General features: G+C 47.0%; 2 protein-coding genes across 3 annotated transcripts in view; one reads left to right on the plus strand and one right to left on the minus strand.

The window, feature by feature from the left end:
* Positions 1-26,154, minus strand: part of PPARD (peroxisome proliferator activated receptor delta) — an 86,331-nt gene that overhangs the window by 31,832 nt on the left and 28,345 nt on the right. The gene's annotated exons all lie outside the window — the stretch shown is intronic.
* LOC108299766 (60S ribosomal protein L29-like) lies at positions 14,353-15,009 on the plus strand. The gene has a single exon (XM_037736389.1). It carries the CDS (start codon positions 14,403-14,405, stop codon positions 14,685-14,687), a length of 285 nt encoding a protein of 94 aa, XP_037592317.1. The 5' UTR covers positions 14,353-14,402; the 3' UTR covers positions 14,688-15,009.

The following is a 26,154-nucleotide window of genomic DNA, read 5'->3' on the forward strand; positions in this document are numbered from 1 at the left end:
CAAACAATTCCTTATATCATCTGTAAACCTGAAGAGCGTGTTTTCTACCTCTTTTCCTAAGTCAGTCAGGGGCTTTCCTCAAGCAGCCATCTGTCTAATTAACCTTTGGATAAGGCAGCTTACTTTAGTAAGCAAGTTTTTTAAAAAAGTTTTACAAGCATGATACAAACGACTGTAGAGAGTAAGATGAAGCAGAAAAAATCTGAAATCCAATGCCTGGCACTCTCCTTTCTATCCGGGAGTGCGAAGATAGTGACTGGGCTACAGTGGGGAGAGCATTAGTGTTGAATTATATGATAGGTATGCCCCAGCTCTGTCTTTACTATGCTGTGTACCCCTGGGCAACCTGCTACCCTCTCTGTGGCTCAGGCTTTCTATCTGTGAGATGGGACTAATAACCAAGTGCCTTCCTTAATAGCAGTGGCAATGCTCAGATGAGGGAGCAAATGTAAAAGACTTGTTTTATATACACCAAAGTGTTACTTTGGTCATTTCTATTTCTTTTTTTATTGCTTATCTGATTTTTTTTCTTTTTTCTGGGGCAGGGTCTCACTCTGTCACCCAGGTTGGAGTGCAGTGGCATGATCTCGGCTCACTGGAACCACCGCCTCCCGGGTTCAAGATATTCTCTCACCTCAGCCTCCCAGGTAGCTGGGACTACAGGTACGCACCAGCACGCCTGCTAACTTTTGTATTTTTAGTAGAGATGGGGTTTTGCCATGTTGGCGAGTTTGGTCTCGAACTCCTGACCTCAGGTGATCTGCCCTCCTCAGCCTCCCAAAGTGCTGAGATTACAGGCATAAGCCACCATGCCTGGCTGCTTATCTGATATTTCTACATTTTCTAAAATGAACATGTGCTGTGTTAGTAAGCAAGTTTTTAAAAAAAGGTTTCACAAGCATGATACAAATAATTGTAGAGAATAAGATGAAGCAGAAAAAGCTGAAGAAGCCTACCTCAAGATCCATATCTTGGAATCCTCTGCAGATGCCCAAGAGCAGCAGCTGGCACAGACGTGTGCCATGGCAGGATGGCCGTGACACACAGCCGAAGAAAATAGTGAGTGGCTGAGCTGTGCATCCAAGACACACCCATTTTGTTTAAGACAGCAAGGCAGAGCTACACACACTTGCCCCACAACCTAAACTACTGGGAGGGAAAACAGTCTAAGAACAGGAGGGAAGGGAGGATAAGGGGGACTGGTGGGGAGATAAATACCTTCATTCATGTTTGTAGTTTTTTTTTTTTTTTTTTTTTTTTTGAGATGGAGTTTCGCTCTTGTTGCCCAGTCTGGAGTGTAATGGTGCGATCTTGGCTCACCACAACCTCCCAGGTTCAAGCGATTCTCCTGCCTCAGCCTCCAGAGTAGTTGGGATTATAGGCATGTGCCACCACCCCTGGCTAATTTTTTGTATTTTTAGTAGAGATGGGGTTTCTCCAAGTTGGTCAGGCTGGTCTCGAACTCCCAGCCTCAGGCGATCCACCCACCTCAGCCTTCCAAAGTGTAGGAATTACAGGCACAAGCCACCAATCCCGGCCTAAATTGTTTTTAAAACAAGCATCAACATCTTTTGTAATAAAGCAGAGGAGAAGAGTCAGGAGTCTTGCAAATGGATCTCCCTTGAGTAAAGGCAGCCCGGAGCTACAGGCACACACTGACACCAGGAAAGGAGCAAAGCTCTCCTGCTGCCGAATCTCAAAAGAAATGTTTACTCTTGTTCTCAGTCCTCCTTTTCCTTGCCAAGTGCATGCCTAGCTGGTTGCTTTCTAAGGTTTCATATAAGGGCCCACTTAACAAATATTTGAGAAGCATCAAGTCCCCAAGAAAGGAAAGGAAGAACCAGAGTGAAAGGACAGATAAAACAAGAAGATTCAAATCTCAGGGAGCCCAGAAAGACTTTTTAAGCATCAAAGCACCCTAGAGATTCAGAAAATTGGCCCATGCTGTCACCTCCCAATTCTCACATAATTCTGACATCAGCTTCTGGATTTTATACCTGCTTTACAGCTCCCTCTCAGAAAGAACATGGGTCAAAACTGCAATCTCACTCCTCAGGACTCAGTCTAGGAGGAGGGGTGTGCGAGGTAAGATGGGGAAATGCCAGAACCGGAGTGATTTATGGATGACACTTGGGGAATTCATTTAGAGTATGTAAGGTCTCACATGTCAGGTCATGTCAGGTTTCTAACCAGTCTGGATCTCAGCCTCATTCAGCAGGAGAGAGAAGGGGCTCTCTTGAAAGAATCAGGTGAAGCACTGCCACTGTTCACTGAGCAAGCATTATAAGCAGTGATTGTTAGTCTGTCTATAAACCCTGTTTCCTTCTGGGGCTCTCCCTCCCAAGGTGCCCCTCCCTCTGCTCCTGCCCACTTGGCTGCCAGAGCCCCGGGCGTCTCTCCAAGATGCAGGGTTGAAGGTTGCCATAAGCCAGGGGAATAAGAACTCCCCAGAGCTCCCCCCAGGGCCCATACAGCACAGCCTATGCCTCACCAAGCCACTGGCCCTGGAAGACGGCCCGGAATTTGGCCGCCTTCCTGGAGCCCTGTGAGGATGAATAATGCAAGGAGAAGCAACTGGAACTTAAGAGGGCTGATCCTCAGGGTCTCTCAGTTCTACAGCAACAGGACAACACAACCGTAACAAGTAGTACCATTTTCTGCTTCAGCCAGAGCCACTGTTTTTTCCAAAACGGCTGCTCTGGGGAAGGACACCAGGGTAACATGAGGAACAGACACTGGGTCTTTCTACTTACCAAGTGCTCAGGTGCTACTGGCCCTGGGGATGGCTGCTAACTGGGAAGATGAAAGGTAGGTGGGCTGCTGGTGGGTCACCAGAGCAGAAGTCCACTAAGAGCCATTCTAGGGTGCTCCAGAATCGCTGTCACAGCCCTCCTTTCTCGTGCCTCCTCAAGAACCTCCACCCAAATCCTAGGGCGTCCCGAGCAAGTAGGCGGTGTCTCCCCACCCACAATGACCTGCTTGGCAAGGCTTGGCACACCTTTCCCCCATTAATGCTTCCTGTCTCCCTCTCTCCCCCCAGGAACCCAGGCAGGCTGAGGCAATACTTTCCTTCATCTGTCTGGACTGCGCTTAGAATTCCTGTGCCAATCTGGGGATCCCAGGCACCAACCCTAAAATGGGCTAGTGCCAGGTATGTGCAGCTTGTACTTCCCGGTCTGGGCAGGCGGAGGCTCTAACAATGCCAGCAGCTCACCTCTGTAATACAGCATGGAAGCATTTATTTCAAGGGTGGCTGGGGAACGTGCAACAGCCCGCCTCCCAGCTTGCAGGACAGCCTGCCACATGCAGGGGAGGAACCAGTTTGCTTTGGGCAAACTGCTTCACTTCTCTGAGCCACCCTTGAACTAAATGCTTCCATGCTGTGTTACAGAGGTGAGCTGCTGGCACCATTCCAGCCTCCGCCTGCCCAGACCTGGAAGTACAGGCTACATGTACCTGGCACTGGCACTGGCCCATGTTACGGTTGATAGCTGGGATCCCCAAATTGGCCCAGGAATTCCAAGTGTAGCCCAGATGGATGAAGGAAGGCACCTTTTTCTTCCCTCTCACCAGTCAGGGCCTATAAGGCTTGGTGCTCTTCTGCTTTGTTCTGAGCACTACTTCCGAGTACTCAGTGCCATAGTAATAACGACCAGCCACCTCACAAAGGAGGCAGCTTGGCATAAGGACAAGGGCAGGGCTAGGATTCAAACCCAAGCAAAAATGGGTTTGAATCCTAGCTCTGCCATGCATTAGCTGAGTAGCTTTAGGCAAACTGCCTCCCTTCTCTGAGTGTCTATTTCCGTATATATACAGTCTCACATAGTTCAGAGATAACTTGGCTATGGTCACAGGGAGAGATGGCTATGGAGCTTGGTCCCAGGCCCTGGCAAATCAGCCTCCAGAGCTCGTCTGACTATACTAGGATGTTTCTTAACCGCAGCTACATGTGACAGAGAAACAGTGGTCTCTTTTCCTAAATGGCTGTCAGCAATTCCCAAAGTCAGTGAAAAGTTCCTTCCGAAGTTCACTGGTTTAATACAAGTAGCCTTCACAGATGCCAACTTAACCAGGTGAATCAAGTTAGCATCACCTTTACTAGGGCCAGCTGGCACCACCATGCCTCCTGATGTACATAACAGGAAGCACACATCATCTATGTGTGTTCCCGCCAACAACATAAACCCAAGTCTAATCACAAGGAAACGATCCAACAAATATGGAATGTGGATAATCTATGACATGACATTAGGCAAATGTACCAAACTGTTAGCAACTGGCGAATCTTGGTGAAGGAAGTACAGAATTTCATTGTATTATTAACTTTTCTCTAGTTTTAACCTTTAAGAGTAACTTTTTTTTTTGAGAAGGAGTTTTGCTCTTGTTGCCTAGGCTGGAGTGCAATGGCACGATTTTGGCTCACCGCAACCTCCACCTCCCGGGTTCAAGTGATTCTCCTGCCTCAACCTCCCGAGTAGCTGGGATCATAGGCGTGCGCCACCATGCCTGGCTAATTTTTGTAATTTTAGTAGAGACGGCGTTTCACCATGTTGATCAGGCTGGATGGTCTGGAATGCCTGACCTTGAAATTGGTAAATCAAAGCGCTGGGATTACAGGTGTGAGCTACTGAGCCCTGCCTCTTCCACATTTTCTATGATCAAATGTCTATATCAGGTAGAGATCATTTTTACATTCTAACAAAATATATACAATCATCACAATATATTTGTCCATAATAACAACAAACTAGGCATTTATTTTATTTTAATTATTTAAATTTTTGAGATGGGGGTCTTGCTTTGTCACCCAGACTGGAGTGTGGTGGTGCTATCAAAGTTCACTGCAGCCTGGAACTCCTGGGCTCCAGGGATCCTCCTGCCTCAGCCTCCTGAGTAACTGGGACTGCAGGCACATGCCACCATGCTGGCTAATCTTTCTCTGTTATCAGGGTGGTCTCAAACTCCTGAGCTCAAGCCATCCTCTTGCCTTGGCCTCCCAAAGTGCTGGGATTACAGGTGTGTGTCACTGTGCCCAACCAAACCACCAAAACACACATTTAATGTTTTATCTTTTCTTTTTTTAACAGAAACACCTCTGAAATTTTATCACAGAAAAGTAATTCCATTTATTATTATGACCACTCCTTATTTAAAAACTCATAAAGGACTGGGCGCAGTGGCTCTTGCCTGTAATCCCAGCACTTTGGGAGGTCGAGGTGGGCAGATCACAAGGTCAGGAGATCAAGACCAGCCTGGCCAACATGGTGAAACCCCGTCTCCACTAAAAATACAAAAATTAGCCAGGCCTGGTGGAGGGCGCCTGTAATCCCAGCTACTTGGGAGGCTGAGGCAGGAGAAACACTTGAACCTGGGACACAGATGTTGCAGTGAGCTGAGACTGCGCCATTGCACTCTAGCCTGGGCCACAAAGCAAGACTCTGTCTTAAAAAAAACCAAACCAAACAAACAAAAAGCACCTCATAAAGTGGGCCAGGTGTTGTGGCTCATGTCTGTAATCCCAGCATTTTGGAAGGCCGAGGCAAGTGGATTACCTGAGGTCAGGAGTTCGAGACCAGCCTGGACAACATGGTAAAACCCCACCTCTAATAAAAATATAAAATCAGCTGGGCATTGTGGCGTACACCTATAATCCCAGGTACTTGGGAGACTGAGGCAGGAGAATCGCTTGAACCTACGAGGCAGGGGTGGCAGTGAGCTGAGATCCCACCACTGCACTCCAGCCTGGGTGACAGAGCAAGACTCCATCCCAAAACAAAAACAAAACAAAACAAACCTCATCGAGTGTTAGGAAAGACACAGAATAACTTATGATTTATAACTTATGATTTTGGGAATTCCAGGGAATTTCTATTCCTCGTTCCTCAATCTTGCAAGTTAATAACTGTCGGGAATTTGGACGCACCAGCATCTTGATGGTCAGCCTTTGTCATGACCCCTGCCCCCACATGGCAACCTTCCACCTAGCTCTGGCCAGAGAGCCCTCACTCAAATAAAATATCATTTACAGAACTGTTTTAGGCACCATGTACAAAAGCACTGACCTAGACCCCTATGGGGAGAGATGACAAAAGGAGTAAAACACAGCCTGCCCTTGAAGAGGTCAGTATACAAATTGTGCGTTGGAGGCCACGTAAGAGGTGGCCACTGCGGAGGAAGAAATATTCCAACTTGGGAGCAGCAAGGATGATTCTAAAGTAGGTGTTATGGCCCTTCTTCCAGCTGGGCCAAAAACTAGAGAAGACACTCCCAGGGAAGGCCAAGGTGAGTCAGGCAAGGCAGCCGAGAACGCAGGGTACATCTAGGAATGGTGCGCTATCTCCTTTGGCTGGGGCACCCCACTCTCTGACGGACAGATAAAGGGCCAGGACCTGGCTAGCCTTGAATTCCTAGTTACTAAGGTGTGTGGACTTAATTCTGAAGCCCAGGATTCTGCCCTCTGGTTCAAATGACTATAAGAGTGGAGAGGGGCAAAGAATGGCACCAGGGGCCTTCAGAAACGACACAGCTAGAGAGGGTGAGGATCTGAAATCTCATCTCTCACTCCTTTAAAACTCCACACTCTGTGCACCCTGACATTTCCAGTATACCAGGCTCTCTCTGCCTTTGGATCTCAGCATAAGACATTCCTTCCAACTGGGACACCTCACCCTCTTCTTAACCCGACTTCACCTATCTCATCCTTCAAATCTCCGCTTAAATATCACTGCCTCAGGCCAGGCACGGTGGCTTATGCCTGTAATCTCAGCACTTTGGGAGGCTAAGGTGGGTGGATCACGAGGTCAGGAGTTCAAGACCAGCCTGGCCATCATAGTGAAACCCGGTCTCTACCAAAAATACAAAAATTAGCTGGGCATGGTGGCACGTGTTTGTAGTCCCAGCTACTCGGGAGGCTGAGGCAGAAGAATCGCTTGAACCCAGGAGGTGGAGGTTGCCGTGAGCAGAGACTGTGCCACTGCACTCCAGCTTGGGCAACAGAGTGAGACCTCATCTAAAAAAAAAAAAAAATCACTGCCTCAGATAAGCCTCCCTATAATGTGCTCTTAGAGTCCCTGTATTTCCCAGGCATGGCTCTTTGGACATTTTCTTGCTATTGCATTTTACTTCTTTATTTGGAGATGTGCTATTTATTTGCCTGCTGGATTTATAAATGGGGTATAACATACTCATGATTAGAGTAATGCAGTCTGCATTTATCTTAAGTATAATAAGCTCCATGAATTCTTACATTTATATACCACCATAAAACCATCAACCAAGCCAGGTGCAGTGGCTCATAACTGTAATCCCAGCACTTTGCGAGGCCAAGGTGGGCAGATCACCTGGAGTCAGGAGTTCGAGACCAGCCTGGCCAACATGGTGAACCCCCATCTCTACTAAAAATACAAAAGTTAGCTGGGTGTGGTAGTAGGCACCTGTAGTCCCAGCTACTCAGGAGGCTGAGGCAGGAGAATCGCTTGAAGCGGGGAGGTGGAGGTTGCAGTGAGCTGAGATCACTCCATTGCAATCTAGCTGAGGGGACAACTTCATCTCAAAAAAAACCAAAACCAAAACCAAAATAAAACAATCACCCAGGTCAGGACAGTAAACATTTCCAGAACCCCAGAAGGTTCCTTGTGCCCCTGCCCAGCCAATCCCCACCATAAGTAACTACTCTGCATTTTTTTTTTTTTTTTTTTAGACAGAGTCTTGTTCTGTTGCCCAGGCCAGGCTGGAATACAGTGGTGGCCTGATCATGGCTCACTGCAGCCTCAGCCTCCTGGGCTCAAGCTGTCATCCCACCTCAGCCTCCCAAGTGCTGGGATTACAGGTGTGAGCCACTGTGCCAGGCTGTAACCACTCTTCTGAACTCTATCATCATCAACTAGTTTTGCCTGCTGTTAACTTCTGCTGGTTGCAGTCAGAGCCCACAGAGGGCAGGAGACAGGCTCCTGCTGCCTTGTGGCCCTGTACAGTGCTGGGCACGGAGCAGGCATTTAGATGTCTGCTAAGTCAATGATTAGGCCAGGGTGGTGGAAGCATGTCCAAGGACACCGACCCTCTGCCCTGTGTTTACACCTTCTGCCCATGCTACTCTCCTGCCTGAAATGCCTTCCTCTCCTTTTCCTTTGTCTTCTTCCTACCTTCTCCTCTTTTATTTATTTATTTTTTTGAGATGGAGTCTTATTTTTTTTGAGACGGAGTCACCCAGGCTGGAATGCAGTGGTGCGATCTTGGCTCCCTGCAACCTCCGCATCCCAGGTTCAAGTGATTGTCCCACCTCAGCATCCTGAGTAGCTGGGATTACAAGTGTGTGCCACCACGCCCAGTAATTTTTATAATTTTAATAGAGACTGGGTTTTGCTATGTTGCCCAGGCTGGTCTCGAACTCCTGACCTCAAGTGATCTGCACACCTCGGCCTTCCAAAGTGCCAGGATTACAGGTGTGAGCCACTGCACCCGGCCTCCCCTCGTTTCTAAAAAAAGGTTTGGCTCAAGTTCCATCCCCTTCCCGGAAGCTCTCCCATTCCCACCCCTGTGGCATGTGCTGCCCACTAGACTCCTCTGCAGATGCTGCCTCGCATATTCTCTCTGGGTAGATATGTGTGCACATCTACAGCCTGCTCCCAATTCTGTCTCAGTCTCTCAAAGGAAAGATCCTGTTTTAGTCTGCATTAAACGAGCCCCAACTCCTCTCACTTATTCCTTGTTTGCAGAGCATCCTGAGCTGCAAAAAATTTCTTCTGGTCTGTCTTCTTCACATGGCTAGAAGGATCACACTGGAAAACAGCTGTGAAGAGGTTTTGTAAGCCACAGTCCACTTAACATATATCATATATATAACAAAAAAGCTTTTAAAAAAAAGAATGGCTGAGCACAGTGGCTCATGCCTGTAATCTCAGCATCCTGGAAGGCCGAGGTAGGTGGATCATTTGAGGTCAGGAGTTTGAAACCAGCCTGGCCAACATGGTGAAACCCCGTCTCTACCAAAGTACAAAAATGAGCCGGGCGTGGTAGTGGGTACCTGTAATTCCAGCTGCTCAGGAGGCTGAGGCAGGAGAATCGCTTTAACCTGGGAGGTGGAGGTTGCAGTGAGCAGAAATCAGGCCACTCCACTCCAGCCTGGGAGACAGAGCAAGAACAAAACAACAACAACAAAAAAAACAACAACAAAAAAAAACAGAATGCAATGTATCTGTATATGCTGACGTGGAAAGATTCCCAAGATATGCTTATGTAAAGAAAGCTAGGTGTCAAAGCAATTCAGTGATTTAATGTGTTCCCCAGTGCCATGGGTAAGAGCAGAAGAGGATAAAAAGCACATGCACATGAGCGTGTGCAAGGAAAAACTGTGGAAGGAAGGATGCCCAGGAAACCAATCACCTTCACCTTCATCTTCACCCCTGGGGCTGGGGCAGGAGATCCTGAGTCCAGTCAGTCCCTTTCTGTCATACAACTGGTTCTGGTCTATGTGTTATTTTGTATTAGTAAGCATTTTAACATAAAAATAAACTAAAATGAGGGGCTGAACTTGTACCACCACCACGGTGCTCCCAAACTTCCCAGCATTCATCCTGAGGGTAAACCATGGGCAGCTTGCTGAAACCTAGACTCTGGCCCCAGAAGCCAAGCAGATGCTGCAACAGGCCTGGGGGCAGAAATCAGCACAAGTCAAAGCAGAGAGAAGAAAACAGCCCGTCAGCTCACCCCGAGCAAGCCCCGGGTCCCTGGTGAAGAGCAACAATTGATGCAACTCCACCTTTTGCTTGGCAGCCAAAGCCTGGGAGCTCAGAGCCTAGGGCCAAAGGGCGAGTAAAGGGCCCAGGGCCCTCTGTGGCCCAACACTGACCACCCTCTTGTATGACCCAAACTGATCCAGGACTGGATCAATTTTATATATTTGTCAGGAGGCTTTCCCCCACCTCATGACAAATATATAAACCAAGGTGGGGAGATGCAATCTAAGAAAAGCGCAGAAGGAACAAAGACCTCCAGGGTGCTCCTAGTCTTCACAGCACTAAGGGTCCCACACAGCCCAAGCCAGGGCTTCCTGGGACCAGAAACCACTTTGTGCTGGAGATGGTAGGAGAAAGACTGCAGCAATCTTTCTGCAAGGCCAGGTCTGTCTCTGTTTCTCACATCTATAGAGCAGCTCATTCCAAAGCCTTGATCCTGACCTGGAGGAGTTCATCTTCAGGGTTAATCAACAAACTCCCATTGCCAGGCCACCAGTGAGGCAGATTCTATTATCACTTTCCTGTCTTACAGCTGGGTGGACTCTTGGCAGGAGTCTTGACCTTGAAGTTAGTCTCGCTGATGTTATCCCTTCATCCTCAATATTCCCCAAGATCCAAATAAGCCAAGTACCAAATGAACCAAGTATTTTTTTATTTGTTTGTTTTTAAGATGGGGTCTTGTTCTGTCAGCCAGGTCAGCGTACAGTGGCATGATCACAGCTCACTGCAGCCTCGACCTCCTGTGCTCAAGTGACCTTTCCACATCAGCCTCCCAAGTAGCTGGAATTACAGGTGTGTACCGCCACACCTGGCTCACTAAAAAAAAAAAGTTGTAGAGCTGGGGCCTAGGCTGGTCTCAAGCAATCCTTCTGCCTCAGCCTCTCAAAGTTTTGGGATTAGAGGTCTGAGCCACCATGTTTGGCAACCAAGTATTATCCATCTGAGTCCTAAGTATCTTCCTAATTCATTATCATCAATTCTCTCTCTCTCTCTCTCTCTCTCTCTTTTTTTTTAAGAGATGGAAATCTTGCTATATCGGCCAGGCTGGTCTCAAACTTCTGGCCTCAAGCGATCCTCCCATTTTGGCTTCCCAAAGTGCTAGGGTTACAGGCGTGAGCCACCAAGCCTGGCAACTCTCATCATTTCCCATCTGAATTATTGCAACAGTCTCTAAAGAGGGTCCCTTGCTTCACTCTTTGCCCCCTTCCCTGTCTGTAGCAAGACTGATCTTTCTAGATTACAAACCTGATATCTAATCCTGTTTAGAAATCCTTAAAACTCCCTGCTACTGTCGGAAAAAGTCCCAACTCCTGTTGGTACAAGATCATCTTGATCCAGCCTTGCTTCCCTCTCTAGCTTGCTCTCCCACCACTCCCCTAGGTCAAAGGTACTTTGCTCTCAACATGTGCCCCAGGTCTTGGCCATTCCCTTCCAGCTGGCCTCCTTCCTCACCTGGCTAGGTCTGTTCTGCCCTTGAGGAAGACTCTCCTTTAGGAGGCAAGTCTTCCATGCCCTGCATGGGTCAGGTAGGCTGTCTAGGCTCTGCCTCAGTTTCCCAGCTGTATGATGGGGCCACTCCCACTGCCTGACAGGCTGGTGAGAGAGCATGATGCAGAGTGTGAAGGGCCAGCCGGGCATGGTGGCTCACGCCTATAATCCCAACACTTTGGGAGGCTGAGGCGGGTGGATCACAAGGTCAGGAGATCGAGACCATCCTGGCCAACATGGTGAAACCTCGTCTCTACTAAAATACAAAAATCAGCTGGGTGTGGTGGCGCATGCCTGTAGTCCCAGTTCGGGAGGCTGAAGCAGGAGAATTGCTTGAACCCAGGAAGCAGAGGTTGCAGTGAGCCAAGATAGCACCACTGCAATCCAGCCTGGCACGTGATGACAGAGCGAGACTGTCTCAAAAGAGTGCGAAGGGCCTTGACAACGACTAAGAACTACAAATACAAAGCATTAGAACTACCACCAGGAGAACACTGCTTTCTCCTCCCATTTGAAACAGCTCTCTCGGAAGTCCCGGATGACCTCCTCTTGCCCTGCCATCTAAGAGGCCCTTTGCTGCTGCCCTAGTCCTGCTTCTGTCTCACTGCTGCAATGGTTCTGTCAAGCACTTCCCTGAAGCCCTCTCCTCTGGGGGCTCTGCACTGCTGCTTGCTCTTCCTTCACCTGCTCTTGAGATATGATCCTCCTTTCCTACCCCCAATGCCCTCCCCTCCCCATTCTGTTCTTGGCTGGCTTCCCTGCTCAATTCATCCGCTGTACAACCCATCCACTGGCAATTTCACAAACTGTGACTGTATCCCACACCACTGTCCTGGGCCCCTCTCCTGCTGACTGCCTAAATACCACATGGAGCCCTCACAGGGGCCTCATAATGTGTTCAAAACACAATCAATTATCTTCATGCCGGGCCACAGGTATCCCTGACTCTCGTGCCCAGCAGGTGCTCCGTTTGTTTGCTGAACTGATCACCATATGCTTCTTTCCCCTCATGCTACTCCAACTGCGCCACCTCTAGTGCTTCCCACCCAAGTCAATGGGACACCATCCCTCAGGCACACAGGCTGAACTCTAGCACCACTGGGTCCTCCCTCACCACTCACTTATCCATTCTTCTCTTTCCTTGACTGGCCGGGTTCAAGCCCTGCCCTCCCCTCACCTAGATCTGCCTCTCTACTCCTGTCAGTGACATTTCTAAGCCCAGCCATGATCTGTCACATCCTTGCCCACAAAATCCAACTCCTTAATGTGGTATCCAAGGCTTTCTACACTCTGGCCCCAACATATGGGTAAAATCATGACCCATATGTTGGGCTAGCACTAACATATGGGCTACTACTAGCAGCACTAATAATAATGATAATAACACATGCTGAATGAGTCCCATGTGTCTCTTCATCTCCTTCACAGCCCTGTTGGGGAGGGGCCACAGGATCAAAATTTGACAGATGAGGAAACTGAGGACAGGAGGGTAACTTGACCAGGGTCACAGTTCAACCTCATAAGGACTGCACTGTGCCAGAACGAACAGTCTTTTAATCCTTTAGTCTTCTCTGAAACTTTCAAACTCCTTAGGGACTGGGATATGCCTGCTTAGAAAATCTCTGCAGCAGGCTTCCCACTGCCTAACTTCCCAAAGGAAACAGCAATAGATGTTCTTGGGATCAAAATGAAAGATAATGCAGGTCTCCCAAATTATTCCTAGATTTTTGAGTTCTAAGAAGGAATATCAATGTCGAATTGTCCATAAATTTTATAGTAAGTAGAAGTACTTTTACACATAATTAACACTATAGCATACCAAGACCTCCAGTTAAATTAATGTGGATGAAGCAATTATACCCATTTCACAGGAACTGGAGAAGAATTTTACTGCTCCAAAATTTCATTTTATGACAAGCACAGCAGAGGTGATGCCAGGTGCCTAGTTAGAACACGCCTCCTGATGACGACCCTGTTCCTGGAGTAAAGTCTCCTGGCAGTGCCACGGCATGTCCAGGAACAAATGCTCTCCTGCCACTGGCCTCTAATTGGCTTATGGGCCTGGGACTTGGCTCTTCACACACATGGCTCGCATCCCAGAGCTGCCCACTAAGCCGCCAACTATTTCTGCCTCCTAAGGTTCTAGGGACTACTGCTGACGTCAGGATGGAGGTGCAAAAACAAACCCCAACAACAACAATGGTGACAATGACAAAAGGGAGAGAGCAGAAGAGGGGACACAGAGGAAATAAACCACAGACAAGAATGTCTGCATGACGAGCTCCAGAATGCGCCCTGGTGGGTACGTGAGACACCCACTTGGTGCCTTTCTTCACTCTCCCCCTCCTCCTCACCCATCCTCTGTAATGTGCTTGCTTACTTATCTATGTCTTCCCTCTGAAATGGGACACCGTGACTGTGCCTCGGAACTAGTTGACTGTAGGTGCTAAATTAATGCTGAATGAATGGCGGCAGACCTTGCTAATTGTTTATACAATATCCATTCTCCCCTTCTTTCTCAGTGACAGAATTCCAGTTCTACTTCAGGTGGCAATGTGCCCAGCTAAAAGATGTCTCAGCCTCCCTTGCAACTAAGGGAGGCCAATGAGAAGCTCAAGCTATTTGGCGGGACTTGCAGGAAGGCTCAAGATGGAGCATGTGTTTTTTTGTTTTTTGCCTTTCCTCTCTTCTTCCTGCTCTCTGCCTAGAACCTGACATGATGGCTGGGGCTCCCGCAGCCATCTCGGGCCATGATACAACCTTGGTGTTGGAAGTCCTGCACTAAGGATGGCAGAGTGGAAAGACCAGCCCTAGACTGTCCCCCCTAGATTTCTTTTCATAATAGAAAAAAATTTCTACTGGTGTAAGCCACTGCTATTTCTGTTCCAGCTGCTTAACAGAATTCCTGATACATGAATAAATCAATTAAATGTAGCTTTCTTAAATTATTCATTGCTGACCTACAGTTCGCAAGGCCAATCACCACCTCTAACTTCTGGTCTTTGTAACGAAAGGATAATTTATTATTACGTTACAAAGAACTATTGTTCACCAGAGGTCAGAAGGAGGGAAGGACGGAAGCACTAGAAGGAAGAGGTAGTTCAAGGAGGAGGAGACGCTGAAAAGATGAGGGATAGTTCCAGTCCTAGGCACACTGGGAACTGTGGCTTAGGTGCAGACATGGCCAAGTCCAAGAACCACACCACACACAACCAGTCCCGAAAATGGCACAGAAATGGTATCAAGAAACCCCGATCACAAAGATACGAATCTCTTAAGGGGGTGGACCCCAAGTTCCTAAGGAACATGTGCTTTGCCAAGAAGCACAACAAGAAGGGCCTAAAGATGATGCAGGCCAACAATGCCAAGGCCATGAGTGCACATGCCGAGGCCATCAAGGCCCTCGTAAAGCCCAAGGAGGTTAAGCCCAAGATCCCAAAGGGTGTCAGCCGCAAGCTCGACTGACTTGCCTACATTGCCCACCCCAAGCTTGGGAAGCGTGCTCGTGCACGCATTGCCAAGGGGCTCAGGCTCTGCCAGCCAAAGGTCAAGGCCAAGGCCAAGGCCAAGGATCAAACCAAGTCCCAGGCTGCAGCTCCAGCTTCAGTTCCAGCTCAGGCTCCCAAAGGTGCCCAGGCCCCTACAAAGGCTTCAGAGTAGATATCTCTGTCTGCCAACGTGAGGACAGAAGGACTGGTGCAACCCCCCGGGGCTGCCATCTGCATGGGGCTGGGGTCCTCCTGTGCTATTTGTACAAATAAACCTGAGGGAGGAAAAAAAAAAAAAAGATGAGGGATAGAGGCAAGATGAGAGCAGGAAAATGAGGCTCAAGGAAGAGAGGAGATGAGGCGAGAATACAGGGAGGAACAGATGCAAAGGGCTAGAGTAAAGGAAAGGCGAGCCTGACAGGCAGGGCAGAGACCCTGGAAAGATGGAGTGGCGGAGAGAGAAAGAGAACAGTGTACTGCAGAAAAAATTGCTGCCGTGATTTAGAGAACACGTGCTGCAGGCTGGGCATCAGGCTGGGCATCGGGCACCAAGCATGCTATATATGTGCGCTCCCTGATCCTCTCGCTCCTGCACTAAGCATTACCAAGCCTGCTTTACAAATGAGGTAACTGGTCAGGCGCAGTGGCTCACTCCTATAATTCCAACAATTTGGGAGGCCAAGGCAGGAGGATCATTTGAGCCCAGGAGTTCGAGACCAACCTGGGCAACATAACAAGAACCCCCTATTTCTACGAAAAAATTAAAAAATTAGCCAGGTGTGGTGCATGTGCCTAGATTTTCTTCAAGTATTTGTCCCAGCTACTTGGGAGGCTGAGCGGGGAGGACTGCTTGAGCCTGAAAGGTTGAGGCTGCAGTGAGCCACGATCGTGCTGCTACTGCATTCCAGCCTGGGCGACAAACCAAGACCTTGTCTCAAAAAAAAGAAAAAAAAAAAAAAAGAGGCTCTGAGATATGAAATAACTCCCTCATTCACCGAAACTGGTAGAGGCAGGCTTTGTTGAAGTCTCCTTTGAAGAGAGGTGAGACATCATTCTTCTGTCTTTTTCTCTCACTACCTGGAATGTGGTGTGAGATGTGGAGCCATGGCAACTATTTTGGACCATGAGGACAGCGGCCACACCCTAACAATGGCAGAACGGTGAACTGGAAGGAGGCTGAGCTGCTCATGACTAATGGAGCATCCACAACTGCTTAAGACTACAGACTACCTAACTCAGTTGGAATCTCCATCCACGAATCCATCCAGAACTGCTTCAGGTCATAATTTGCTACATTTTCCTCTAATCTTCAGTAATAGATTCCAAGTCACACTCCCAGATAATCTGATTCAGCCATCACTTTGAGATACTCTCTCTTAGAAAAATGGAAAGTCAGAATTATTGAACAGGTAAGGAAATTATCTGAGAGTGCACAGGACAAACCTTGATACCTCAAAAGCAGCAATGGCTGATGACGGGCCCCTAGAAGAACCTGGAGATCAGCAGATGACACTGTAAAGTTAATCTATCATAATTGGGTGAAATGAAAGAAAGGAAAACTTTATAAAGACCGAGAGAGCACATTTGGGGTTATTCTTCAGAAACAGATAAAAGGTAGTCCTAGTTAATTCAGACCAGTCTGTAACAGTGCTAGCAAGTCATTTGACAAAAAACAAACCAATAGTTCAAGTCTCAGAAAGAGAACAGCTCCTTTTGAGCAAAAGTGCCAAGCCGTCAAAGGGACACACTTGCTCCTAGTGACATCAGACAGCATTACTATTGGGCCCTGTTGGTTGCAGCTTTCTGTGTGGTAGGAACTCTCTCCAATTAGACTGCAAGCCCTCCTCTCTGAGAAGTGGGACTGTGGCATTACTATTTCAGGATCTTCAGAAATAGCACCCAGCACAGTACTGAACACACAGTTGCTTAATACATGACCACAGACTGAGAGCTGTCAGGAAAGAACTAATGGGGTTCACGGGTGTTGGGCAAAGATGCCGACTCCAGCCCTAACCGTGTGCCCACCTCTGAGTTCAAGCTCATTCCTAAAATTCCAGCAAGGGAACTGAGAGTTGGTGCTGTCATTGTTCAATTGCCTTTTCTTCTGAGAATATTCCTATGATAGAGTCCCAAGAGTCCAGAGAACACAGGCAAAGCCAAGGAGGATAACACAGGCCATTAAGCTCTGCCCTAGACCTATCTAATCTGCCCTTTTTAGTTGTTAAGTCTCAGTGGGATAGAAATCTTAACGAGGTCAGAAGTGATGGGTGACACAGCACTAAATGCCATGTACTGCGTTTTCACATCCTGGTCTCCTTGGAGGCCCCTGGCATACAGAGTCATCTACTCCTAAGGCAACTGTGACTTTCAGAAATGCAGCCTTATTCTAAAATTAAAGATTCTCAGGGCCCACTAGGAATATAATTAGTTTGTATTCCTCCACCTGGCACTCAGAGAAGCTGAGTTTGGGGAGGGAATGTGGGGCATGCATTCTTAAGGCTGGAAACCACTTTAATTTGCAAGATTTAGTGGCTTTTTCTGGCCACTGTTTTAAGTTTCTGGCACCCTCAGCTAGACTAAGAATTGTTACCTTGTGTCCCAGCCATAATGATTCACATTTCCATCAACTTGGCACAAAATGTGCCAAAGAAACAAGCTTTCCTGCTGTCACTCCTTGCATCTGCATCTTATACCACTCCCAGCGCTTGCCTCCACTCAGCCAGAGAAATTCAATGCAATTCAATTCAACTAGCAACACTCAATGCCCACCAAATGTCAGGTAGAATGCGAGGAGTTTCAAATACCAAGAAAAACAAGACCCTGCTCTCAAGGGGGTCAGAGTCAGCTTTAAAAAAAAAAAAAAAGGAGCTATGTAGCCCAGCACAGTGGCTCACACCTGTAATCCCAGCACTTTGGGAGGCTGAGGCAGGCGGATCACAAGGTCAAGAGATCGAGACCATCCTGGCCAACATGGTGAAACCCCACCTCTACTAAAAATATAAAATTAGCTGGGCATAGTGACAGGCACCTGCAGTCCCAGCTACTCGGGAGGCTGAGGCAGGAGAATGGCTTGAACCATGGAGGCAGAGGTTGCAGTGAGCCGAGATCGTACCACTACACTCCAGCCTGGCGACAGAGTGAGACTTCGTCTCAAAAAAAAGAGAGAGAGATAGGTAAACAAGCAGCAACCCACAGCACGATAGTTACTAGAAACAGAGACCCCAAGCCCTGAAGGAGTAAAGGTCGCTCTCCTGGGAGGGATCAAGGAGAGGAGGAGACAGGCACTTCCAGGGAAGGAAGAAGCAGTGCAATTGCCTAGCGGCCTGGCAGCATGAACTGCTGGAGGCAGCAACCACGGACGAGCCGACAGGGATCAGGGCTCCATTTTACAGATGAGAAAGCTGAGTTACGGAAGGGATAAGTAATTTGTCCAAAATTATATGTTGTGAAAGGATAGGTTCCAAGCCAAACAGCTGGACCCTAAAACCTGCGCTTTTAAACATTACAGTGCATGGTGTGCAAATAGTTCAATTCGCTGGGGTGTAAAAGTTAAGAACTAAGTTTATGCAGGAGAGGCAGAATGGGCTGGATCACGGAAGGCTTCATATGACACGGATACTGGACTAAATTAATGGGAAAGAGCTTCCCCTTTCCACCACTATCACAGAGAAATACCAGATAAAATAAAACAAATGACGTCCTTAGACGTGCAGCCAAACTGGAAAGAGAAATGCCTTATGTGTAAGAAGTGATAAGAAGAAATGAAACATAAACAGTGAGTGGAACTGACATCACAACGGCCTGCGGACTTCCGCAACCACGTACGAAGTGGTTTAAGGCCTGCCTGTGGCTTTGAGCCCCAGTATCAAGAAGAGGGCCTCAAAGGGCTGCCCAATATGGGAAAGCAACAAGAAGCTGACCATTTCTCCAAGGCTCTGTGGGTCAGGTATGGGTGGGAGGTCACCCTTTCTTAAATCACTAAGCTAGTCCTGCCCATGGATATAAAATGGAATTTACACTACAACAGTGGTGAAGGTGTGTCACACTAAGCAATGAACCTAAAAACTCAGCCAGGACCACTGAAACACTCATGGCCCCTGCAGAAGCAAACAAGCTGCTCTGAGGTATACTTTCATAATTCAGGACACAAGTGTCACCCAGGAAAGAGAATCCCTCCTGGAGATGAACTCACAACCCAAAGTTACAAACCACACAAGGAAATAAACCACCAAGGGGCACGAGCATCAGACACAAAAAGAGAAGTAGCATCCCAAGAATCAGAAATAAGACAGTCCCAAAGAAACTACACAATAAGAAAACTTCAGTGATTAAATAGATAAAAGAGCACAGAAAGAACAAATGTAGAGACTTTGGTGGTAGATGACCAACAATATGTCTAAGAGGCATTCCAGAGGCCACTGTAGAGAAAATAAGAGAGCCAAAGAGGCAATGGCTAAAATTTTCCAGAATTTAAGAAAGAATTAAATGTAAGAGATTAACATTAGGGGAACTGGGTAAAGGAAGATAGAAACTCTTTGTAAATCTATGTTTATCTACAATCATTCTAAAGTAAAAAGGCTTTTTCTTTCGTTTTTCTTTTACAAATGATTCCTCAGATAGAAGCAGCACACCAAATTCTGAGTAAGAAAACTGAAAACAAATCCACACTTAATTTCAAATGATTCTAAACAAAAGCATATATTTCTGTTTGTCAATAAGAAATGTGAGAGTGGAATGTTAATAAATTTCAGTTTAGGCCGGGTGCGGTGGCTCACATCTGTAATCCCAGCACTTTGGGAGGCTGAGGTAGGTGAATCACGAGGTCAGGAGTTCGAGACCAGCGTGGGCAACATGGTGAAACCCCATCTCTACAAAAAGTACAAAAGAATTAGCCAGGTGTGGTGGCACACACCAGCAGTCCCAGCTACTTGGGAAGCTGAGGTGGGAGGATCACTTGAGTCCGGGAGGTCAGGGCTGCAGTGGGCTGAGATTACACCACCACACTCCAGCATGGGCGACACAAGATGGGGTGCGGAGGGGAGGGGAGGGGAGGGATGAAAGGACTAAAGAATAGTCATAATACAAGAAAGACTGACAAACCCCCACAAGAGAAGTACCAGCAGCTATGGAGTTGATTCTCCTCTATGACTTGATTCTACCCCTAACCAGCACAGAGAAGGCTCCTCTGTGCAGCTTAGGGGCAGAATCAAGTCATAGAGGAGGCAACATTGGAAATGTTTTTTTTTTTTTCTCCATGTCCGCTTGTTACATAATTACAGGGGTACCATGATCCATGCGGCTGCATGTCCAGTGGCTTGTGGCATCAAGGCACTTACCACTCTCCACAGCAGAAGCTGGTCTCTATAATAGTGATGCCTAATATTTATTGTTTACAAAGAGTCAGGCATGTGTTCACTGTTTTATGAGGATTCTTTCATTTAATTATCCTGATTACTCTATAAGGATATTGCCACCCTCCAAAATTCATGTTGAAACTTAATCCCCGGCTGGGCCCGGTGGCTTACACCTGTAATCCCAGCACTTTAGGAGGCCAAGGTGGGCAGATCACCTCAGGTTGGGAGTTCGAGACCAGCCTGACAAACATGGAGAAACCCCATCTCTACTAAAAATACAAAATTAGCCGGGCGTTGGTGGCGCATGCCTGTAATCCCAGTGACTTGGGTGGCTGAGGCAGGAGAATCCCTTGAACCCAGGAGGCAGAGGTTGTGGTGAGACGAGATAGCACCATCACACTCCAACCTGGGCAACAAGAACGAAAATCCATCTCAAAAAAAAGAAAAAAGAAAAAAGAAAAGAAACTTAATCCCCAATGCAACAGCTTAAGAGGTGTGGCCTTTGGGAGGTGGTGAGATGATGAGGGCTCTGCCCTCATGAATGGATTGGTGCTCTTAGGGAACTAGCCACTTTCATCCTTCTGCCATGTAAGACACAGCATTCATGTCCTCTGGAGGACACAGCAACAAGGTGCCATCTGGGAAGTAAACAGCAGCCTTCACCAGATACCACACCTGCCAATGCCTTGATCTTGAACTTCCCAGCCTCTAGAACTGTGAGGAATCAATTTCTGTTGTTTATAAATTACCATCTCAGGTATTTTGTTACAGCAGCACAGACTAAGACAGGTATGTACCATTGTTTGTTTGTTTGTTTGTTTTTTGAGACAGAGTCTTACTCTGTCACCCAGGCTGAAGTGCAGTGGTGCAATCTCAGCTCACTGCAACCTCCACCTCCCAGGTTCAAGTGCTTCTCCTGTCTCAGCCTCCTGAGTAGCTGGGATTAAAGGCATGCACCACCACGCCCAGCTAATTTTTGTATTTTTAGCAGAGACAGAGTTTCACCATCGAAAACTTGGTCAGGCTGGTAGGTCAGGCTGGTAAACTCCTGACCTCATGATCCATCTGTCTCAGCCTCCCAAAGTGCTGGGAGTACAGGCATGAGCCACCGCACCCAGCCTACGTACCATTGTTATTCCCAATTTACAGATGAGGAAACTGAGGCTCAGAGAAGCAAAGAAAAGTCTCCCAAAGTCACTGAGATAGGGTCATAGAGCCTGAATCTGAACCCAGGTCTAAATCCAGAGCACATGCTCTTATCCACTTTGTCATCCACCTCATATAGGCACATATTCTACATGACCCCCTAGACCTGTAGCTCTGTAATCCATTGTCCTAGCCCCTACCATGCCCAGTTCCAGGACAAACTGTGGAGAGACGAAGACAACTGTGGCAGAATGACATACAAATAGGCCGGATTTAAGTCAGAGCTCCTACGCTCATCCAAGCTTGGGATCCTCCAAGTGTAGGCTAAGTGATTAGGCTAGCCACTGAATCTCTCTGGTCATAAAGCTCAGAGTGTCAGGCACAGTGCTAGACACTATGCAATCTAATCCTCACAACAATCCATTAGCCCCGTTTTACAGAAGAAGAAATTGAAGCCCAGAAAGGTTACAATCTGTCAAAGGCCCTTGGCTGATAAATGACAAAACCAGGATTCAAAACCGAGACCCACTTCAAAAACCACACTTGCAGCTGCTGTGCACACAACCTAGCATGTCTCCTGACCTAGGAGTTAGTGGAGAGGGCAGGCAGTGAACCTTGCCTTTGGACCTGGGGAGCTCAGAGTAATAAATATGTAATCACTGTGTGGACTGGAAATACGGTCACTATTTCAGGCCAGGCCGAGAGAGGAAGCCAGTGAGCACAGTTCATGTAGACCTGCAGCACAGGGAAGAATCTCTGCAGTGAGTCTTGTTCTAAACAAGGTGGTCATGTCCACAGGTTCTAGGGGTTAGGACCTGGATGCATCTTTTGGAGGGGCAATCATCCAATTCACCACAGGAAGTAAAGTCAATGGGGAGAAACACTCAAAAGAACAGGAGGAATGAACTGTGCATGGTAGAGGAACGAGGTTTAAAGCTGTCAGTAAGGCTCCCAGAAACTGAGAGAATGACGGATTATTAACAGGAAGGGGATGTGCAAAGAGCAGAGACAAAGGTGGGCTCTGCCTTTAAGGCTGCATACTCCAGCAGGCAGGTGGACATGGGGACCTGGTGTTCAGAAGAAAAGAAGCTTAGTATTTGGTAGCTCTAAGAGCAGACGGTCACAGCCACAGGAAGGGACAAGCGCATGGAGTGAGAAGGTAAGAGAAGAGAAGAGAGGGCAGAAGCCCAAAGAATGTTCACACTCAGGCAGTGGAAAGAGGAAGAGGAACCAGGGCAGCAAAGGCGCAGTCAGAGAAGAAGGGAAACGGAGGCCAAGAGAGAACAGACGTTTACACTCCTAGGGGGCAGGGTCCAGTCTCTTTCTTCTGCATTGTCCCAGAGTCTAACAAGCTACTAGGCATACAGTAGATACTTGGCAACCTCTGAAGTAATAATAAAGAACAATTATGTGAGAGAGAACAACATACAAGTGATTTCTAAGATGAGGAAAAAAAAGAAGGTAAAGGCACCTGTAGCACCTGAGAGCTTGGCAAAGTTACATGAGGCAGCATCTTCTGAGAGGGTGTGGGGTGACAGGGGAAGGCCTGCAGGAAGTCTCAAGGGAAATATGGCAGGAAAACCATGAGAAGAAGAAAAGAATGAACAGCCAGCTGTTGGAGAAGATAAATTCCGGGGCCTTAACTGCCCCACCATGGAGTCTGTGTGAGCTTCCTGCTATACACAAGAGCTACCTTGCCATCTAGCTGCTCTTTTTTTTTTTCAATCCCAATCATACATTTCACATATTTACCTACAAAACAGTTGCCATAATTCATCTTTGGGAAGAAGAACTGCTGTGAAACCCATGGGCAGGAGGCTGCTGTGACCTGGAAAGACCTGCCCCACATGCCTGGCAAGCTCTCTGGGGTGACTCTTCATCATGGGTAGCAGGCTTTTCCAGACAGGAAGTGTGTGGAGAGAAGCAGGGACTGTGGCCAGTGGGTGAGGTGACTCATGACGCGTTTACCAGCCATGTGGGTGCCCACCACCCTCAGAGGGGGCAGACTGGGCCAGTTGCATCAGATTTCCTGGAAGCATTTCTTCATTTCTATTTTTGAAGACACTGAACTTCCAGAGTGACATTTCTCCTGACGACTTCAAAAGGCACTCCAATCAGCAGCCAGAACCAATATCTTCTTACACATGATTTACCCACCCAACCCACTCACTCCCCAACATGCCTACACACAACAGAGGAAGTAGCCAGAGAACATGATGCAGACTTTCTAAGGGCAACAGGAAACGATACAATACCATGGTGCCACACACTGAGGACCGGGAGGCCAGAGCTCCCATACACCACCATCTTTCCCAACAGCCAGACCCTTCCTGGCCCACAGACAGGGATACGCATGAGTTCCCAAACTAACTGGTTGACAGGTTGAAGAACATCATCATTCAAAAGATCACTGGACTTTCTGTACAAATTAACCCAGATTCAAAGAAACAGGGAATCAGGTACTGTTATACTGCAGTGAGAGGGTAAATTAGTGTAACTTTCTATAATTTGGCAATATGGCAACATTTATCAATATTACATTTTGATTCATTCAAAATTCACATGCATGCTCTCTCTCTCTCTCTCTCACTCACTTTAAAAACTGAATATCTACCAAGTGACAGGAACTGTGCCAAGTAGTAGGGGAGACAGAATGGTGACTGCCCTCAAAGGGCTTTTGATGTAGTCACAGATTCAGACGATTAACCAATAAATCAACAAAATAATTTCTGTGTGCAGGGAACATTGGCTATAATAGTAAAACACGAGAAATAACCTAAATGTCTGTCGGCAGCACTGATTAAATAAGATCAGATATTCTCATAAGAATGAATATTGCTCTGCTATTAAAAGCACATTCTTAAAAACTGTATTCAAATTGCTAGTGATATTAATGTTTAAAGCAGGTTTCAAAACAGTACCATGATTGTGTCCAGTGACAGAAGCCAATCACAAAAGACCACATATTGTACGATCCATTTATATGAAACGTCCAGAATAGGCAAATCTGTAGGTAAACCAGATGAGTGAAAGTCTTGGACTGGAGTGTGGGGAGGAGGGCTTCGAAGGGGGAGTACATGCTAACGGATTGCAAGATGTCTTTCTGGGGCCGGGTGCGGTGGCCCATGCCTGTAATCCCAGCACTTTGGGAGGCCGAAGTAGGGGGATCATGAGATCAGAAGATCGAGACCATCCTGGCTAACACAGTGAAATCCTGTCTCTACTAAAAATACAAAAAAAAAAAGGCTGGTCTGATGGTAGTGGGTTATCAGAACTTACTAACATTAGTGTCATTAAAGTTGGTATACAACCCCCCACTGCTAAATTTGACTGCCTTTTTTAATACAAAAAAAATTAGCCAGGCGTGGTAGCACGCACCTGTAGTCCCAGTTACTGGGTAGGCTGAGGCAGGAGAAGAATGTGGTGAGCCGAGATCACGCCACTGCATTCCAGCCTAGGCAACAGAGCCAGACTCCATCACAAAAATTAAAAAAAAAAAAGATGTTTTTTTGGGACTAAGAAAATGTTCTAAAACTAGATAGATTGTGGTGATGGTTGCACAACTTTATAAATACTAAAAATCACCAAATTTTACACTGGAAACAGTTGGGCTTTATGACATATCTCAACAAAACTGCTAAAAAGTCACATTCGATATGACTTCAATATGGTTTTCAAAAAGATGGGGTGTGAAGGGTCATGGGGGGGGCAAGGAAGAATAGCCATCAAAACATTAACCATGGAAATTCTCTGAGAGGAAGGTTCTAGGTAATTTTTATAGTCTTCTTTATATTTATCTTTATTTTTCAAATAGTCTAAAATATAGAAGTTTATTTAACTGGCAAACCAAATTACCCAGGGTTTTAAAATCTACCTTTCCAAGTGTACCTTAAGTACGTCCAATAGAAAGGTCCAACTGTTGTGCTAATTTAGATATCTCTAGGGTTGTCATATTCTTCATACCAAAGATACCAACTAGATAGCCAAGCAAAGGAATTTCATATTCCAAAGAAATCAGACCAAGTAGCTCCTGGTTAGGGAGCATCTGCTGACTGCTTATGACTTATATCTCAACAAAACTGCTAAAAAGTCACAAAGAGAAGAGCTTGCTCCTCTCTGCAAACACTTTAAAAGAAAAAACCCAGCAGCCACCATAAAGCTCAGCTACGACCAATCATGCAAAACAACATCAAAGATTTAAGCAGATTCAGACAGAGACTTCCTGGACACTTTCAGGAGTCACTTCCTGGTTGTGAAGTATGAGGCCCTCTGGACAAATCATTCTCTCCCATGTGGCCTCCTCTGATCAGTGACTTTCAAAGCCATCTTTCTGAAATGATTGGGCTGAGGGCGAGTGCCAGCAACTGGAAGTCAGTGGTTTCCCAACCAAGCTGTACCCCCAAACCAATGGGGAGCTTTAAATGCAGGTTCCTGGACCCCATCCCTGGGACTTCTAATTCAATAGGCATGAGGAAGGCCCAGGAATCTACCTTTTACCCAAAACTCCCTGGTAAATATGCCAGGTGAGCCAAGTATGGGACTCACTGGACTTGGATACTATCTGGGATAACTCAAAACAGAGCTAGCCTCCACATCTAGCTACAATGCAGCAGGAATCCCACCCAGCAAGCACTATGGATCAAAAGGCCACTAAGTGCAGAAAGGGAAACTCCAAAGGGAAATTCCATGCATGTCTGGCTATCACTGCTGAAGCCTGGGAGAAGCTAGCAAATTCCCAGAGCAAGCCTATTTTGGAAGGTTCCCTAAGACATAGTGATCTTGGATACTAATCTATGAAAAGGTGGATGACTGGTGCAACTTCCACTTTGAGATACCGCAAGAAAAATTAGCCCTCTCCAATCACAGGAAAGATCCAGCAAGCTTTGGAACTCCCAAGCAGCCAGAAGCAGAAAGGGATGCAATGTGGTGTGGCAGAAAGAACCC

Source organism: Cebus imitator, unplaced genomic scaffold (genome assembly GCF_001604975.1).
Source record: "Cebus imitator isolate Cc_AM_T3 unplaced genomic scaffold, Cebus_imitator-1.0 Scaffold24, whole genome shotgun sequence".
NCBI classification, from domain to species: Eukaryota; Metazoa; Chordata; class Mammalia; order Primates; family Cebidae; genus Cebus; species Cebus imitator.

Excerpts from the sequence above, each read along its gene's own strand:
- LOC108299766 (XM_037736389.1), top strand. The coding sequence starts at position 14,403 with ATGGCCAAGTCCAAGAACCACACCACACACAACCAGTCCCGAAAATGG.